The following is a 16,589-nucleotide window of genomic DNA, read 5'->3' on the forward strand; positions in this document are numbered from 1 at the left end:
GCCACGAGCCGTGAAACGTGTGAAAAACTCGCAGACGCTGCCACTTGGCATCGGCACACGTGCTTAGCGTGCGTCGCACAGTTTCGACAATCGTATTTAGACGTATAAAACCAGGCACGTTAATGTGGCCTGCTCCACAAGACGTCACAGGCGCCAGCAGCTCCCTGGGCGGAGAACACCCACAGCTTGGCGAACCTCCAACGCTTACCTGTAGGCAGAAGTAGCAGCCGCAGCGCGTCATCCGGTACAACGCCGCCGACGGCACCACGGTCAAGCAGAGCCTGCACAGCGCCAGCAAGGGTCGCTGGGATGCGTCGTCCGTCGCACCCTTCGGCGCGGCCGGCTGCTGCGGGTCGCCGAGAACATCGTAGACGCTCAGGGACCGCTGGGCTCGGTGCTGGGGCTCCTTGCAGCAGGCGCCCGAGTAGGTGTGGGACTTGGGCAGCGAGGCCAGGGGCAGGGAGCCGGACGACGGCGTCTTGCGGTCCCGCGATCGAGACACCAGCCATCGGAGCAGCGAGCGCCGTTTCTCGCGGGGCTGCTGGGCCATGGCGGTGGGGCACGGTGCGGGCTGACCTGCAAGAGACGCGGGGGCGCCATTGCTGCACGTGGCTCACGGAAGACTGGGTCCTGCGCGTGCACAGGCAGGATGTAGTTCAGGGCGTAGCTGTTCGAATATTGGCGGCATCGAAGAGTTGGTACAGCGGTACGTGACCGGTAAGGCGCTTTGCGCATGCACGTCGCATACCGCGAGTCGCTGCGAGAGTCGCGACCGATGACCGCAACATCTGCTCCGGATAGAGTTATTAATTTGCAAACTTGGTGCTTTTTTTGAAATTCCGAATTTTTGAATATTCTTGTAACAAAATTAAAGCCTTAAATCGAAATTCCGCTACCAATAGTCACTGGAATTTAACTTTCTCAAATACAACAATTTTCATTAAGGTCGGCACAGTGGTTCTCAAAAGAAGCGTTTCTGCGTTTTACATGTATTTGAATTCTAGGCCGCGTCGGAGTTGGGCCCGAGCTAAAGCTTTCACGAGGGCGTACCGCTATCGGCACACGTCAGAAGACGCTCTGCACAAATGGAATTCGAGGCGAAACCAACCGCTCACCAAAACGACGTGCGGTCGCGACAGCCTTGTCAATGTGTCTCGATATCTTACCTCGAATCATTTATCGACATTAATCTGCGCATAAAGTTTCCGATCACCAGGGGGAACTCTGCGATCGTTCAGCCTACTTAGTTCAGCCACCGTGGGAGTGATGGGTTTTGTCCGATCTTCGCGCGTGGGACGCTCTTTTCGTGGCTTCCTTTATTGCGCTTTATCTAGGCCTAAATTTTAAAGCAATCTATACTTCTGTTAGCGCAGAAGCGAATAAGACTGGGCAAGCACGCACGATCGGTGCTAATTGCAGCGGTTCCGCATGTCCGTGCGTCCGCGGCGTAACGGTTTGAAATTGTATGAAACTATGATCACATCTGCACGTGTCACACTTGGCGTGCACCCTTTCAGTAACCGCGTTTCGTGCGATTTGCATGCGAGTTTTCTCGCTGAGAACTTCCTGCGCGGCTCACACTCGTCGTGCGCAAGACCAATTCGCGTCTTCGCATCGCTATAGAGCCGTGCACACAGTGTTGGACAAATAAGCGTGCCTTATTATTGCAAGCATGCAATCTAAGCAACAGATTAGGACGTCCCCGAAAGCAAGCAATGGTAGAACTTAGGCTAATTTGTTGCCACACAGCGAATTTCCGATCGAAACCTCGGATCCTCCAAGGTCGCTCGTACACCCAGAACGATGACATTCGGAGAAATCCACGCGGCTGCCATCATTCCCACGCTGACAGAAACTGGCGGTGCACGCAAACACGCGCGTGACCTCGGTGGAATGTCTGTGCAACACTGCAGGGTGCTTTCTGTCTAGTTAACTGACACACTCAACGGGAATAAGAGTGCGAGACCAATCTGCGCCCGTCGGGATGTACGGCAAGTGTGCGCCTCCTTTGCGCCGCCGCAGATCGATGACGCGTACGCGTGCTGTCCGGCCGCAGCGCGATCGATGTCACGCACGGCCAACTCGCTGCTGCACTCCGTGCGGCCGGTGGCCACCCGAGTCGCGTCACAGCAGCATATTATATACAGCGGTGCACGCATCTGCCCGCGGCATATACACCGCATGATATGCGGTATACGTACGTGGTGCATATATGGTGGCAGATAATCTCGTTTCATTTCGCACCGGCAGCAAGGCATGCCTTCGCATTTGCCGGTTTCTTTCGGCAAAAGCATGGAGTCAAACATCCGTTGCTATTCCACGTTGCTGGCGACGGCAGATGCCACGATGAAGGCGACGGTTGCAGCACGACGACGTCCTTCGTTTCCAAAAGAAAGAAAAAAACCAAAAGAGAACGGTGAATTGGGCGTTGGTATTGATTCGTAATCGCTACAGCGCTTGGATGCTGTCGTTTCGCGTCTCATCGTCGCGCATTGCGCTGCAGTGGTAAACGACAGAAGGTGCGTTCCGCTCAACATTCGCTTTCCTCGCACTTGCGCGCGCGGTAAACAGGGGCGCCCCGGATATGCGCGCTGTCGAACGGGCTTTTCGCCGCAGTGCCGTCGAGTGTGCGAAACGTAGGGCTGGTGGCTTGCCTTGGCTGCACACGGAGGACAACGATCGCGCGTTTCCCGAAGTCTTTTGTGGATGTCCAGAAGAACAGCGCTGCTCGGAGAGGGCACGCGTGCCACCGACGAGTCGCCGGTCGGCCGACAAGCGTGCGAGGCGGCTGCACGTCGCCTGGGGTTGCGCTGCAGCGACGACGTTGGACCTCGGCCCGAAGTGAGGAGGCCCGACCGCGCTCGACTCTCACCGATCCGGGTCCACTGCGTGCGACTGTCCAAACGTGGAGCGCCGTTGCGTTGACGGCTGTTATCGGTGGCGTAGCTTGGTCGTCTGGCACCATAGGTCTTCTGTCACCCCCTTGATGTAGTCCAGGAAGGCGAGGATATCGACAATTTCCGGGTTTCAGCACCAGTACAGCCGCCTTGGATACCGCGCACGTTCCCCGGGTCCCCCTCTCCTTCGCTTTCTTTCCCAGAGACCGCGAATGCTGGAAATATACACGCTGTTTTTCCTGCGCCAAATACCACAGGGTGCTGCACTGATAACGTGTGATAAGCCCATGTGCACATCTTCTGTCAGACTGTAAGGCTTGGCAGCCAATACAAATGCGGCATCGTGGAAAACATGACTCACGTCGCAAGTAACAAAGAATATCTTTATAATAAAGTTTTAATTACCAATTTTAGCGGCAATATTGCATTTGCAAAATTGAAGCCCGACATTCTTATCTTGCCCAACAACAACTTCACAAAAATTGTCGTAGGTAGTATGGCACGCAGCATTTTGTCTGTGGGCAGCCCTGAACGAAAACGAAAAGTAAATTGTTTGTCAGTGACGCTGATTTCCCCACCCTATTAGAAACGCTACCTGCCTCCCCGCTGCGCGGGCGCCAATGCTATGACAATTACGAGTTCTCTTCATTCTAATCAATAAAGCCTTGTTTTCATTTGCTGCTATACGGACAAACGTGATTATCCAAGCTGCGGTACCACCGCAAGATTGGAAACAGAATAGAGCACGCTTCGCGTCGATTCTTGGCATCACCATAAAGAAAGAAAGAAAAGGCCGCGATGAAGCACGTGCCAGCGAAAGCTTGCACTACTGTTGGTCTGCACTCGCAATGGAGATGATTAAGGGATCAACGTAACTGGTCCACTATTTCATATTTCTTTCGCTTCTGCCATATACTGGGCGCCGCCCGTAGTGCCAAAGTACTGTAGGTTGTAGCACCCAAAACGATTTTGTTTAAGAAGTTTTTGTTGAGTTAATAATATGACTTTGAGTCCTCAATTCTCGAATTGAAGTGCTTCCTCTATAAGTACTAATTACGGGATTATTAAGGATATGGTTATTACTTATCTGCTGTATTTTTCGCGCTACTGAGTTCCTAGTAATCACAAAAAGACATAACTTCATAGAATCTCGATCGGGAAATGTCCTTACAAAATTCACCTTTTCTTAAATAAAATTCTGTGCAGCTGATACAGACACTGTACTTGTGACATGAAGTCACACAACAGCAACAGTTTTCTGAAACTTTCGAGGGTAAGAAGGAAAGCGTGAAACATACCGGCAGGTTTCGCAGCGGCTTCTCGGTGCGAGCGGGATAGGGGAAGTAAAAGCGAGCCGGACATCGCGGCGGGCCCGCGACTACAGCCTGTAGAGTCATATGCCGCCAAACTCTTCGGCCGAACCGAGTCTGAAGACGATCCAGAGAATACCATTCGCGACTTTTGACGGCCCCACTTATGCAACGTCGCTCTCAACGAACGCTTCGCCGTAAACGCGAGCGCCGGGCGCGCTGGTTGAACGCCCTCTTGCTGCTGTCTTTGTTCGTCTTAGCTGCGCGTTCTGAACGGAAGAGGGACCCAAGGGCCCCAACGCCTTGCAACGCCTCACTGTATGTTTAGCGACCCATGCTCCCAGCATGAACGCACAGCACGAGCGCACCCCACATGAAACGTTCCGCTAAGGCGAGTAGTTTAGCGACCATTTCGCGAATTAAATTTTTTAGCGCGCACATTCGTGCAATTATTTTGTGGGGTGTTGATAGAGCTGCAGCCGACAATTCTGCGGCGCAACGCATCGGGTGCATGAGCTCGGAGTACTGGATACCGGAGCATTCTTTGCAATTTGCGCCCAGTCAAGCCGGCGGAAAGAGGGTTGTCTTCAGGCGTATATGACCCCCCCCCCCTCCCCACCGCACTGGCCCCTTGCATCCGGGGCCCACGGCCCCCCGGCCCCCCCCCCCCCCCCCCCCCCCTGTTGCTACGCCACTGGCTGTTATATCGCGATCGAAATGCTCCTCGAAGCATATATACGCTAGTAAGAAGGAGAACACCGCTGCACTGGTTCGTGCACGTGTAAAGAATTACTCGACTTGAGCGCAGAAAGCAAACGACAGCACAGAAAAAGAAAGGACGCACAAACAGGACGGGCGCCGACTCGCAAAGTGATTGCGAGATGACGCGCAACGAGCCGACAATCGAAATCGTTTTCATTGGCTTCCACGAACCCAGCCGACGTGCTGCATTTGCATATACTGCATAGCATCGCGTACGAAAGAAATTCAGCCCCGGTACGGCTACAAGAGTTACAGCAGTGCGTTTGCACTGTGCGCGTTCACAGCGGAATATTGTTCAATTCACGCGCAGTGTCCCGGTCACCAGCCAATCGCATTGCGATGCGATATGACGTAACGATGCGTTTGAGCCAATCGAATGTGGACGCCAAATTATGCGGGTAATTAAAATACAAGCGTCAGACTTTCACTGTGCAGTTTGGTCGCCCAGTCGTTACGGGAAAAGTGTTTGCGCGCAAGCGTTGTGTAGCGGGCGGCCGCGAAACGCAGAAGGCAAAGCCCCGTCAAACTGATCCCCCGTGCACATTTTTTCTTCCGCTGAGTCGGCCGAGTTCGGTAAACACCTCTCGTTTGCGCACGAAACTATGCGTCCAGAGTGCAACGGGCTTTGCATGGCAGGCGCAACAGCTCACTAGCGCGAGCGCGAGAGAGAGAGAGAGAGAGAGAGAGAGAGAGAGAGAGCAGATGTCATGCATTTCCAGCGCATTATAAAAGAAAAGAAGAGGCACCTGTTTCTTTCTTCTCTCAATTTTCTTTCCCCCATTCCTTTAAAGCGCCGAAAATGCATGAACTGTCAATGTTCCAACTATAGCCCAGCAGGCGTACTTTTCGCTGCTCGCAAGCACACCGCCGGCAGCTGCCGGAGCATGTGGACATCACGTGAACAGCACGCGAAGAGCGGCGCTTCATTGTTCGGCGGAGGAGCTCACGTGCACGACGCTTTTTTTTTTTTTTTTTCACCTCGCAACCTGATACGCTGCGCGCGATGAAATAAGACGAGCGCCGATCGAGACCGAGCTTTCACGAGCAGCGAGGGTGTCCCTCTTTCCCAACAGCGGAAAATCACTGCGCGAAGCCGCGCTCATTCAATGCTGCACACTGCAACAATGCGCGACACGAAAATGGACCGGCGACTGAGCAACGCGAAAAACCCCCGAGCAAGTCTCGCTCATGCAACGCGTGGCGGCCGAGGCGCTTTTCTAAACGTATTATTTATTTATTTATTTATTTCATACATACTGCTAGCCTCCATTTTGAGGCTGTTGCAGGACATGGGAAAATACATTGCATCAAAATAAGAATGACAAACTTATACACTTGTTAGTATTGTAGTTTACAAGTAGACGTAGTGGAGTAATACAACAAAGGGTGTGACCTTCCTGAGTCAGGCCTTAAAGGTTAATGAACAGAAATACAGAAGCATAAGATAAACAACAAAAAAGTACATCAAAACCAATTAGAGACAAAATGCGGGGTCTGCAGGCGATACTGGTAAATCAAGATGCGCATTCATAGACATATTTTTCCAGCATAGGAAGGAAATCGTCAGGTGAGCAAATTATGATATCACTAGGCAATGAATTCCAGTCTCTGATTGTCTGGGGAAAGAAAGAATACCTGAATGTGTCTGTGTGGAACCTGTATTCAATTAAATGTTTATGATGTTTAGTTCTAGTGTTTCGCTGTTCAGTGAAAGATACATATGCACCACTGTTTAATTTGTAGACCCCGTTAAGGAGGTGGAACAGAAACTTGAGGCGTAAGTATTTCGCACGCTTGTAAATAGTCGGGAGACAAGCTTTATCAAGGAGTTCTGTCGGAGAATCATTACGGTTGTACCTATTATAAATGAATCTGATGGCTTTTCTCTGTATTGTTTCTAGGCGTTTTATGCACTGTTTGGTATGTGGAGACCAGCAGGTAATACCATATTCTAGTATAGGACGAACGAATGAGGTGTAGGCTAGCATCTTAGTGTCTGGTGAGGCAGATTTTAAAGAGCGTTTAAGCGAACAAAGTGTTGTAAATGCCTTAGAAGATATGTGTGACACATGCTTGTCCCATTTCATATCAGATGATAGGACAATGCCCAAATATTTATAATCATCGACTATCTTTAATTTTTGCTGTTCGATCGTGTAGGTGAATTCTAGTGGGGTTCTTTTTCGGCTTACTCTCATAAAAACAGTCTTGTCTAAATTAATCTTCATTTGCCATGCCTGACACCAATTTGCTACTTGCGCAAGCTCGTGATTTAGTATTACTTGATCATTATGGTTCCTAATCTCCCTATATATAATGCAATCATCTGCAAACATGCGCATCGTTGATTTTATGTTATCTGCCATGTCATTGATGTATAGTAAAAAAAGAATTGGTGCTAAGACTGTTCCTTGTGGTACTCCGGATGATACTTCTACCCAATCAGATTGCTGACTTTCGATTTCTACGTACTGTTGCCGACCTGCAAGATAAGCTTTTATCCAGTTTATTATGCTGCCAGATCCGAGAATGTGTTGTAGTTTGCCCAGGAGTTTAGGATGGGATACCCGGTCGAAGGCCTTCGATAGATCTAAGAATATTATGTCAGTCTGCCCGCGGTTATCAATTGTTAGAGCGAGATCATGCACAGTTTGTGTCAGTTGCGTAACAGTAGACAGTCCTTTTCTGAAACCATGTTGGTTGATGCTAAGCAAGTTATTATCTTCCGCAAAGGTTACGATGTGTTTTAGTATGATGTGTTCGAGAATTTTGCAAGATGTGCAGGTTAGCGAAATCGGTCTATAATTTGATGGGCTTGTTGCGTCACCTGATTTGAGAATCGGGACAATCTTTGCTATTTTCCAGTCTTTGGGCACGTCAGACGATTCTAGAGATTTTTTAAAGATAAGTAAGAGGTATTTAGAGACCCATTCTGCGTATCTCTTGAGGAAAGTATTGGGGATCCCATCTTGGCCACAAGATTTTTTAATGTCGATGTTAAGCAGCAGTGAAAGTATACCTGATTCTGTTATCTCTATATCACCAAGTATGTCGCCGGTTCCCCTCGGCTGGTGGTTTAAATCTGGTGAAATTCCGTTGTCTTGTGTAAAAACGGATTTAAAAAAGTTATTAAACTGATTTGCTCTTTGGAAAGCATCCTTCTGCGGCAAATTGCTTTGCTTATGCACGTTCGCGTTAAAATATCTCCAAAATTTTTGAGGAGCCGTCTTGATGAAGTTGCTAAGTGTGACGTTCATGTACGTATGTTTTGCTTGCTTTATCACTACTTTCAACTCATGAGCCAATTTTCTAATTTTGTCAGAGAAACAGGGATTTGATGTCTTACCCTTAAGTTTCCTCAGCCTTGACATTTTACGTTTCATATGTATTATATTCCTTGTGATCCAAGGGTTTATTTTGTGCACTTTCTTTTTTTTCATGGGTACGAAGTTTGATAAACATTCGTGTACATAGGTCTTAAATTTCGCCCATAATTCATCTACTGTCACAGAATTATCATGGAAAAGACAAGAAAAATTGGGGTAGTGATAATCAAAAAAGTCAAGAATGCCGACATCATCTGCGTTTTTCCAATCATATATTCGTGTGATCAATTTTTCTGAGCGTGCTGACGACGGTAGTGATAGACAACATTTGGTTGCCTTGTGGTCCGAAATTCCGTCAATTATTTCCCATGATATGTCCTCTACAGGAATGTTTTCACTCACAAAAGTTAGATCAAGAATTGTGCTGCTCGACAAAGTGACACGTGTGGGTAGCTGAATGATTTGCTTTAAACCACTATTGAAGGCCATATCAAGTATCGCCTCAGCGCTGTCCTTATCGATAACACCAGCATCGTACGAATCCCATCTTATACCTGGTAGATTGTAATCCCCCGTAAGGACAACCTTTTTGTCCCCTTGAAGGTGACGCTGCATGTAGTCAGACAAGATATGTAATGGCTCCGGGCCAGAATTCGGTGCTCTGTACATTGTACCAACATAAAGGGAATATACGCCGATCGTGATCCTACAAAACAGTGCTTCTGCGCCGGTAATGTTAGGTAGCGGTGTGGTCTGAATGTCGTCTTTCACTAAAATCGCGACGCCACCGCCACGTGTACATCTATCCTGACGAAGAACTATATAACCTGGGGGAAATATATTGTTGGTCAAGATACATGATGACAGCCAAGTTTCACTAATGGTTATGATATCAGGTTCATGTTCAAGAGACAAGGCCTCAAGTTCTACCGTCTTATTAACTATACTCCTGGCGTTGATATTAAGAATAGTTAGTTTTTTCTTAACTTAGCAGGTTGCCGTTCGGCAATTCGAGGAGACACTTTTTTTACTGGTATTTTCTCGCCTAATTCTTCATCCCATGCAAAGAGTTCATCATTTACTTTGATCTTATCGTAAACGAGTCTGACCTTTTCATGCTTTTCTCTATTAAGTTTGCAACTATCCCAAAGTTTTTTTCTTATATTGCGTACCGCCAGAGAAAAATCTTCGCTGACAGAAATTTTGGAACCCTTCAGTCTAAAACAGTTCTTAAGTATCTTGGCTTTGTCTCTGTAATCGAACAGCTTGAAGATCACGGGGCGCGTTTTGTTAGCCTTCTTCCCTCCCAAGCGGTGAATTCGCTCGAAACCGGAAAACGTTACACCAAGCACTTCTTTAATTAGTTTAGTGCTAACCTCGTGTTCTAGGATTTCCGATGTTTCATCCTCGAGTTCGCTTAGTCCGTAAATAATTAGGTTCGACCGTCTGCTTCGGTTTTCTAGGTCGTCAATTTGACGCAGAAATGATTTCATGGTCTTTTCCAGTTGCATGCACTTTTCCTCGATGGTTGACATACGACTTTCAAGCTGTCCTAAAAGATCTAGTTTGGAGTGAATACTTGCTAACGACTCACTTGAACCCTTATTTTCGTTTCTGATAGCGGTGATGTCGGCAGCCATTTTTCTAATTTCAGCAGCAAGTTCCTGCATGTTGGGACCAGGGTTGCTCTCTACATCCCCTCCCAGCAACAACAGGTATCTTAAAGACACTATGCAGTTTCGAAGCAAAGAACACATTTGCCTTGGGCACGGCAGCACAAGAAGAATCAAGCAATTACTACGGTAACATTTGCCAAAACGTTTGCTCACCTGGAGCATGAAGACAAAGGGGTTTGTCAGCCACATATTCATTCCCATGCGACCGTGCCCAATGCTGTACTCGTGGAAGCAGCTGCTATTTAAAGCGGTTGATGTCGATAAGGTTGCCGATGTCGCTGCAGCCATGAAGAAGTGGTGATCCAAACGGAACGGAATGGAAGCCTGAGCGTCGTTGCGCAGACGTTGTCGCGCAGCCCAGTTATCGTCCGTGAACGCGTGGTCACTGCTTTGAGGCTCGTCGATGTGGACTGGACAGGAGACGACGAGGGCACTCGGTCCAGCCACCAAGAATACAGGAAGCGCCTGGAGCATGAAGACAAAGGGGTTTGTCAGCCACATATTCATTCCGATGCGACCGTGCCCAATGCTGTACTCGTGGAAGCAGCTGCTATTTAAAGCGGTTGATGTCGATAAGGTTGCCGATGTCGCTGCAGCCATGAAGAAGTGGTGATCCAAACGGAACGGAATGGAAGCCTGAGCGTCGTTGCGCAGACGTTGTCGCGCAGCCCAGTTATCGTCCGTGAACGCGTGGTCACTGCTTTGAGGCTCGTCGATGTGGACTGGACAGGAGACGACGAGGGCACTCGGTCCAGCCACCAAGAATACAGGAAGCGCCTGGAGCATGAAGACAAAGGGGTTTGTCAGCCACATATTCATTCCGATGCGACCGTGCCCAATCCGCGGTATCTGCGGGTCTCGCTAGGTTCCCTTCACATTCCATTATATATGGTGTGCCGAGTGGTCACCAGATTTTGATGCTTCAGCAAACACATGTATACATGCTTCATCGCGATGCGAGTATTATTTACTCAGTTTTTTTTTCTTTTTTTTTTGTGCAACCAGCTTGAGCCTCAGATAGCAAGGCAACGCACCGCGCGTAATATTTTACCTTCTTTCTTGCCATTCTCCACAGTTTCGCAAGGCATTTCCTTGAGCGAGTTGGTTCGTAACAGAAGCGCGAAAGAAGCAAGGACTTGTCCGTTTTTCATCTCTTTTGTTTTTCGATTCCTCGCATTCAATCTACTGTCTTCGCTTCTCTCGTTTTCTTTCCGATGACTCCTGGCTGCCTGTTAACAATTTAAGCATCCACGCTCCAGTGGTGTCGTCGTCTGTGGATGGAAAATTCGGATTCTAAAGGATGTGCGCGCCGTGGCTAGTTGCACGCGGCGGAAGAGATTGCGGAAGCCGGAAACGCGTCACAGGCGTCGGGGCACCAGCCGCGGCTTCAGAGGCACGGCTGCATTTGCGCTGCTCACGATGCAAGCGCCTCGCCACGCATTTCGCAGATTCAAAGGCGCGCGCGCCCGTCCTTAGCTCGCGCGAGAATGCTCGCTCTATTACCGCGAGCTCGTGTGTACAGGGTGGTCTTTCATGAAAGGGAACACGCGAGCGCGTGGCCTGTGCTCTGCGGAGGCTGCTTAGAGCGCCAGCAACAGGCAGCAAGGGTCCTCTTGTATAGCGCCATCTACGGGCGGCCAGAATACGCAAACACGGCTGATAGGCAAGCGGCTATGGACTGCCTCCCACGCCAGGCGAATGTGCAACAGGCGGGGCCTGAAACGCAGCGTCTGCTGCCAGCAAACCGCACTCCGTATGCTAGCACATTGGAAACGTGGAAGGACCAACACATGCCCGCTAGTTAACTGGCACTCCCTGTGCATTTTAATGCGTAAACATTCTTCGGCGAGTACCGCAGCAAGATCCGTCCGCCACGCGAAAAGTGTAATGCCTTGTATCTGCACAAAAAGGCGCAATGTGCGAAGTTAAGGCGTTTAATCATAATAGTGTAAAGGTAGGTGGTTGGTAGCTTTATGGGCGATGAGGAACAATTGAAAAAAGAATATTGATGAGAGAGTAACCATACAGATACATAGGGTCCACAGAAAATCCACGGGAAAGCCGCGAATTAGCGAATTCTATTAAGGGGTAGGCCAACTTGAAATTTGGGTGTAGGCCAACATAAATTTGGGCGTGGGCCAATTTAAATTTGAGGATGGGCCAACTTGAACTTTGGAGGTGGGCCAACTTGAAATTTGTGCGTGGGCCAACTCAAATTTGGTAGTGGCTCAAGGTGGAATTTGGGGGTGGGCCAACTTAAATTTGGGGGTAGGCATATGCACAGTTTGACAACTCCAGTAGAGATGCTGCGTACTTTTTTGCAGTACGGAGCCCTGGCTACCCCCTCCCTTATACCATGAATAAACGTCAGCTGATTTGGAGCGGTTTTGGAGAGAAGTGCAATTAAGTGAAATGTACGCTTAGGTAAATAAACGTAATTATTTTGTTATTTATTATTCAGGCTTAGTTATTTCTATAATGACGACGTTTGCTTGATTACTTAATTAATTAACATTATGTAAAATTATGACAACGGCGTTTATATATGTAATTAGTAATTAAGATTGCTTAATTAGGTCTCAATAATCTCAAGGTACCCTTCATTCTTGATTAGGCCCCGTTGATCTAACCTTAGTAACTTTTGATCAGTCTAAAAATTAACATAAATTGATTTTAATTAGCCTAAGTATTCTTAATTACCCTCTATTAATCGGTGTTACAATTAACGGATTTTGTTAGTCTTTATTAACCTTACTTACACTTATACCTCTCAGTACTCACTATATATAGTCGAGATTATAAATCTCATCAGTCATAGGTAGTTATAAGGTATGCTCATGTACACCTCCATAGGATCTCATGTAATTCTATACATGCAGTGTATCGTGTCACGTGTTACGGACAGAAAAACTGGACGGACGGACGGATGGACAAAGTTCCTAGGGAAGAAGCCCTAGAATGCTTACGCATTAATACAAGATACTCCAGGAGTGCCTAATAATGAATGAATGTGTGTTGTTTAGTGGCGCAAGGGCCAGGTATGGCCAAAGAGCGCCAAGACAGGGTGCCTAATAAGTACCGGGCGTGTATTGACGCTTCCACGTTTCCAGTGCACTTGCGTATCGAACGCGGTTTGCTAGCAGCAGTCGCTGCGCTGCAGGCCCCGCTCCTTGCGCAACAGTCGTGCGAGGATAGGGGGGTGCCAGCTAATTCTAGCAGGCGCTTGTCTATCGGTCATGCCTGGTTATTCTGGCCGTCAACAGGCCAGAATAACCGCAGAGCCTTTAGAACAGAAATGGCAGTCGCACTTGGAAGGCTGATAAGCGAATTCTATGAAATGAAAGCAACTCCTCCATCCTTCCGAACGTCGCACGTAGTACTAATTCCTAAAACGAATGATCCGATTAAGTTGCAGTCTGTGAAATCATACCGTCCTATCAGCCAAACAAACATGGACTATAATATATTCATGAAAATTTTAGCTCGACGCCTTCGAAGTGTTATTAAGTCACTTGTAGGGCCGCATCAGACATGCGGCATAAAAGGCAGGACAATCTTTACCAATGTTCCACACAGCTAGAACTGTCCCTGAATGCTGCGACGGAATGTATGGGCGCGTGGCCATGTTGCAATTAGATCTGCACAAGGCGTTCGATAAAGTCATACACGAAGTTCTGTTCTCGATCCTAGACCATATCAATGTTGGATCTGTTATTACAGAAGGTGTTAAAATGATGTACAATGGTTGTATAGCGAAGCTGATAATTAATAGGCAGTTAAGTGATGGTATTCCTGTGCAGTCGTCTGTGAGACAAGGCTGCCCTTTATCCCCCCTGCTTTTCGCTCTCTACCTCGAGCCCTTTTGTTTGCGGCTGCTGAAGAGCCCAAACATCCGGGGTTACACTTTTCATAAAACTGAAGTTCGAGTTTTAGCATATGCTGATGATGTAGCAGTGTTTTGTACGGACCATGACAGTGTTAAAGCAGTATTACAAGAGGCTGTAAAATTTTGTACTGCAAGTGGAAGTGCTATTAACTAGAGCAAGTGTCTTGGAAGGGAGTATGGTAGCGCGGTTCAAAGACGGGACAAAAGAAGACACAAAGGGACACACACAGCGTTAACTGATGTTAAGGACCTGTATTATTCTTTGCCGCAGAATGAATTGTTAAGTTGTGTTCAATCATGTGTAGATTAATTTGGGGCAGTAAGATTTAGTACGAAGGCGGAGACAACCGTTGAATATTTGTTAGAACTTTTAGACTTGTACATGAAGTCAACATTTGTGCAAAGAAATGACATTGCATACCTTCAAAAACAAGCGGTCTGTATAAGATCCTGCTTAGCGCCTGTTTTAAGCAACCTGTACTTAGCCAAGCTAGACAGAGACCTGTGCTCACGCATCAATGATACAAAAGTTGTTAAAATATTTCGATTTGTTGATGATTTTTTGGTGTTTGTCAATGTTAAGCTCGACAACTTTGACACAGTGTTCAGCTATTAGTACTATTATACGCGAGTGCCTTTGTCCACTACAAGTTACGTTCGAAGTGCCTATAGAACAAAAGATCAAATTTCTGGATGTTAAATTTACCTTCGGTGATGATCTAACTTGCTGGTGTTACAGTCCCAGGACAAATAAACCGTTGTTGTCATATCATTCAGCCCATTCTAAACTGGTAAAAAGAGGAATTGCGAAAATGTGTTTCACTAACGCACTCACTAAATCATGCCATCATTGCACTGATGAAGCATTCACGCAACAGGTCATGCGGCTACATGAAGCAGGTTATCCCAATCATGTACTGGCATCAGTTGCAGAGGGAATACTTACCCAAGTGCAGCAATCAGGGACTGCTGAACGAGCGGAAGGAAATAGTAACCGAGAGAAAAAAAGACCAACAGTGATACCTTATATCCACCGGTTGTCGCACAACCTAAAGAAAATTGCTGCCGAGGTAACACTGATGTGGTTTTTTTCAGCACCCAACAAACTAATCAGCCTGTGCAGGAAAACATGACCAGAAAAGAAAGAAAGTGCCCCTAGCTGCCAAGTTAAGCACAGGAAGAAGTTTAGAGAAGGTAAGACTTCAATTATATATCGTATACCCTTATCGTGTGGGAAGTATTACGTCGGACAGTCGGGCAGATGCATTAATGATAGACTGCGCGAACAGAAAAATAAAGTCGACAAACTTGTATCAGATGAGTTTCTCTCCCTTCATTGTAAGCAACATAAGTGCTCCCCTCTCTTCGAACCAACAATCATTACCGGTAGAAATAAGTGCGAACTCACTAGACTTATAATAGAAGCCGAGCAGATTGATGCCCTAGGGGATTCATGTATCAGCAAACCATCATTGACTCTCTCTGAAAAAGAACTGAAATTTTTGCGCGTGGCTTAGCATATCACAAAATATATCGCTCTGATTGTTAATATGTTCACGTGGCTGTGACTCATGTTGTCTGAGTGTATAAGTACGACCTGGTTTTCAATAATAAACAGTGTTGGAAGTTAGCGCTGTGTCTGTCCCTTTGTGTCTTCTTCTGTCCCGTCTTTGAATCGCGCTACCATACTCCCCTTGAAGATGCATTGCCAACAAGCCCACATTGCAATCCAAATGTCTTGGTTTTTGGCATGGGAAGTGGCAATACAAGCCGGAGACTTTTTGTAGCCCTAGGCACCTACCTAGGTGTGCCACTCGAACATTATCGTGATAGCAAACAATATTGGGACAATGAAGTGAGAATGAAAACCCAGACCGGCAAATGGGGAGGACATAAATTTTCAATGTTTGCAAGAGCCACTGTGCAATTTGTTTTTAGTCGCTAAAATCTTTTACGTGATGCAAGCGTTATGTCTGACGAGGATGTCTGTGCAAAAGCTGCATAGAGTATTCGCGACGTTTATTTGGCCTTCAACATGGGAACGTACAAGTCGTAGTAATCTGTTCCACGGAGTGTTGAATGGAGGGCTGGGGTTGTCACGTTTGTTCCTCAAACAGATTGTAAGCAGGTTTCTGTTTTCAATTATTCAAGCTCGACTGCGCGATTCATTGCCTGATTATGTTGTGTCTTCCATGTATACGGGGCCAATGCCTTTAAGTGCTTTTTTTGCTTGAAGTGGTCGTGTCTTTCCAAATACTAAACGTGAGATTTTCTAGTGAATATCTGGCCGCTGTTACTAGTAAGAAGTTTTATAAAGATCTTGTTGATGTATTCTTGCCTGTACCGTTGTATCGTACAGTATTTGTTTTAGGTTCAGAACGAGATGTTTTTAAGAGAGTTAAGAGAATGCCGGTAAGAGCTTCTGTTAAATCTTTATTTTTAAAACTACATACAGGCACTCTCCCAGTGAAACCGTGGTTGCAAAGCAAAGGTATTTTTGTACCTTGGTCTGCGAATTGCTTTATATGCAAAAAACAGGAGACGATCGAGCATATCTTTCTGGACTGCCATGACGCAGTGTTCTTGTGGGATATTCTAAAACGCAACTTTAAAAAGGATTTGCCGTTAAGTACTTTCGGCATACGCTTCCTGCCATGCGCGGAACCAGAGGGAGTGGCTGTCGATCTGTTAATGTTTCTGTGCATGCATAGCGTGTGGCGAACGCGTATGGA

The 16,589-nt window shown here is 47.1% G+C and overlaps 1 protein-coding gene across 4 annotated transcripts in view; it reads right to left on the minus strand.

The window, feature by feature from the left end:
• The window catches only part of LOC142557801 (putative E3 ubiquitin-protein ligase RNF144A-A), a 56,746-nt gene that overhangs the window by 25,643 nt on the left and 14,514 nt on the right, over positions 1–16,589 (minus strand). For 2 of the 4 annotated variants that reach the window (XM_075669933.1, XM_075669934.1), the window contains one exon: positions 209–576. In XM_075669933.1, coding sequence (XP_075526048.1) covers positions 209–550 — 342 coding nt within the window. In that variant the 5' untranslated portion in view covers positions 551–576. Of the gene's footprint in view, positions 1–208; positions 577–4,195; positions 4,739–16,589 lie in introns of those variants that run through there. The other 2 variants (XM_075669932.1, XM_075669931.1) reach the window with 2 other exon arrangements.

The sequence above is a fragment of the Dermacentor variabilis genome, chromosome 9 (genome assembly GCF_050947875.1).
Source record: "Dermacentor variabilis isolate Ectoservices chromosome 9, ASM5094787v1, whole genome shotgun sequence".
In the NCBI taxonomy this organism is placed as follows: domain Eukaryota; kingdom Metazoa; phylum Arthropoda; class Arachnida; order Ixodida; family Ixodidae; genus Dermacentor; species Dermacentor variabilis.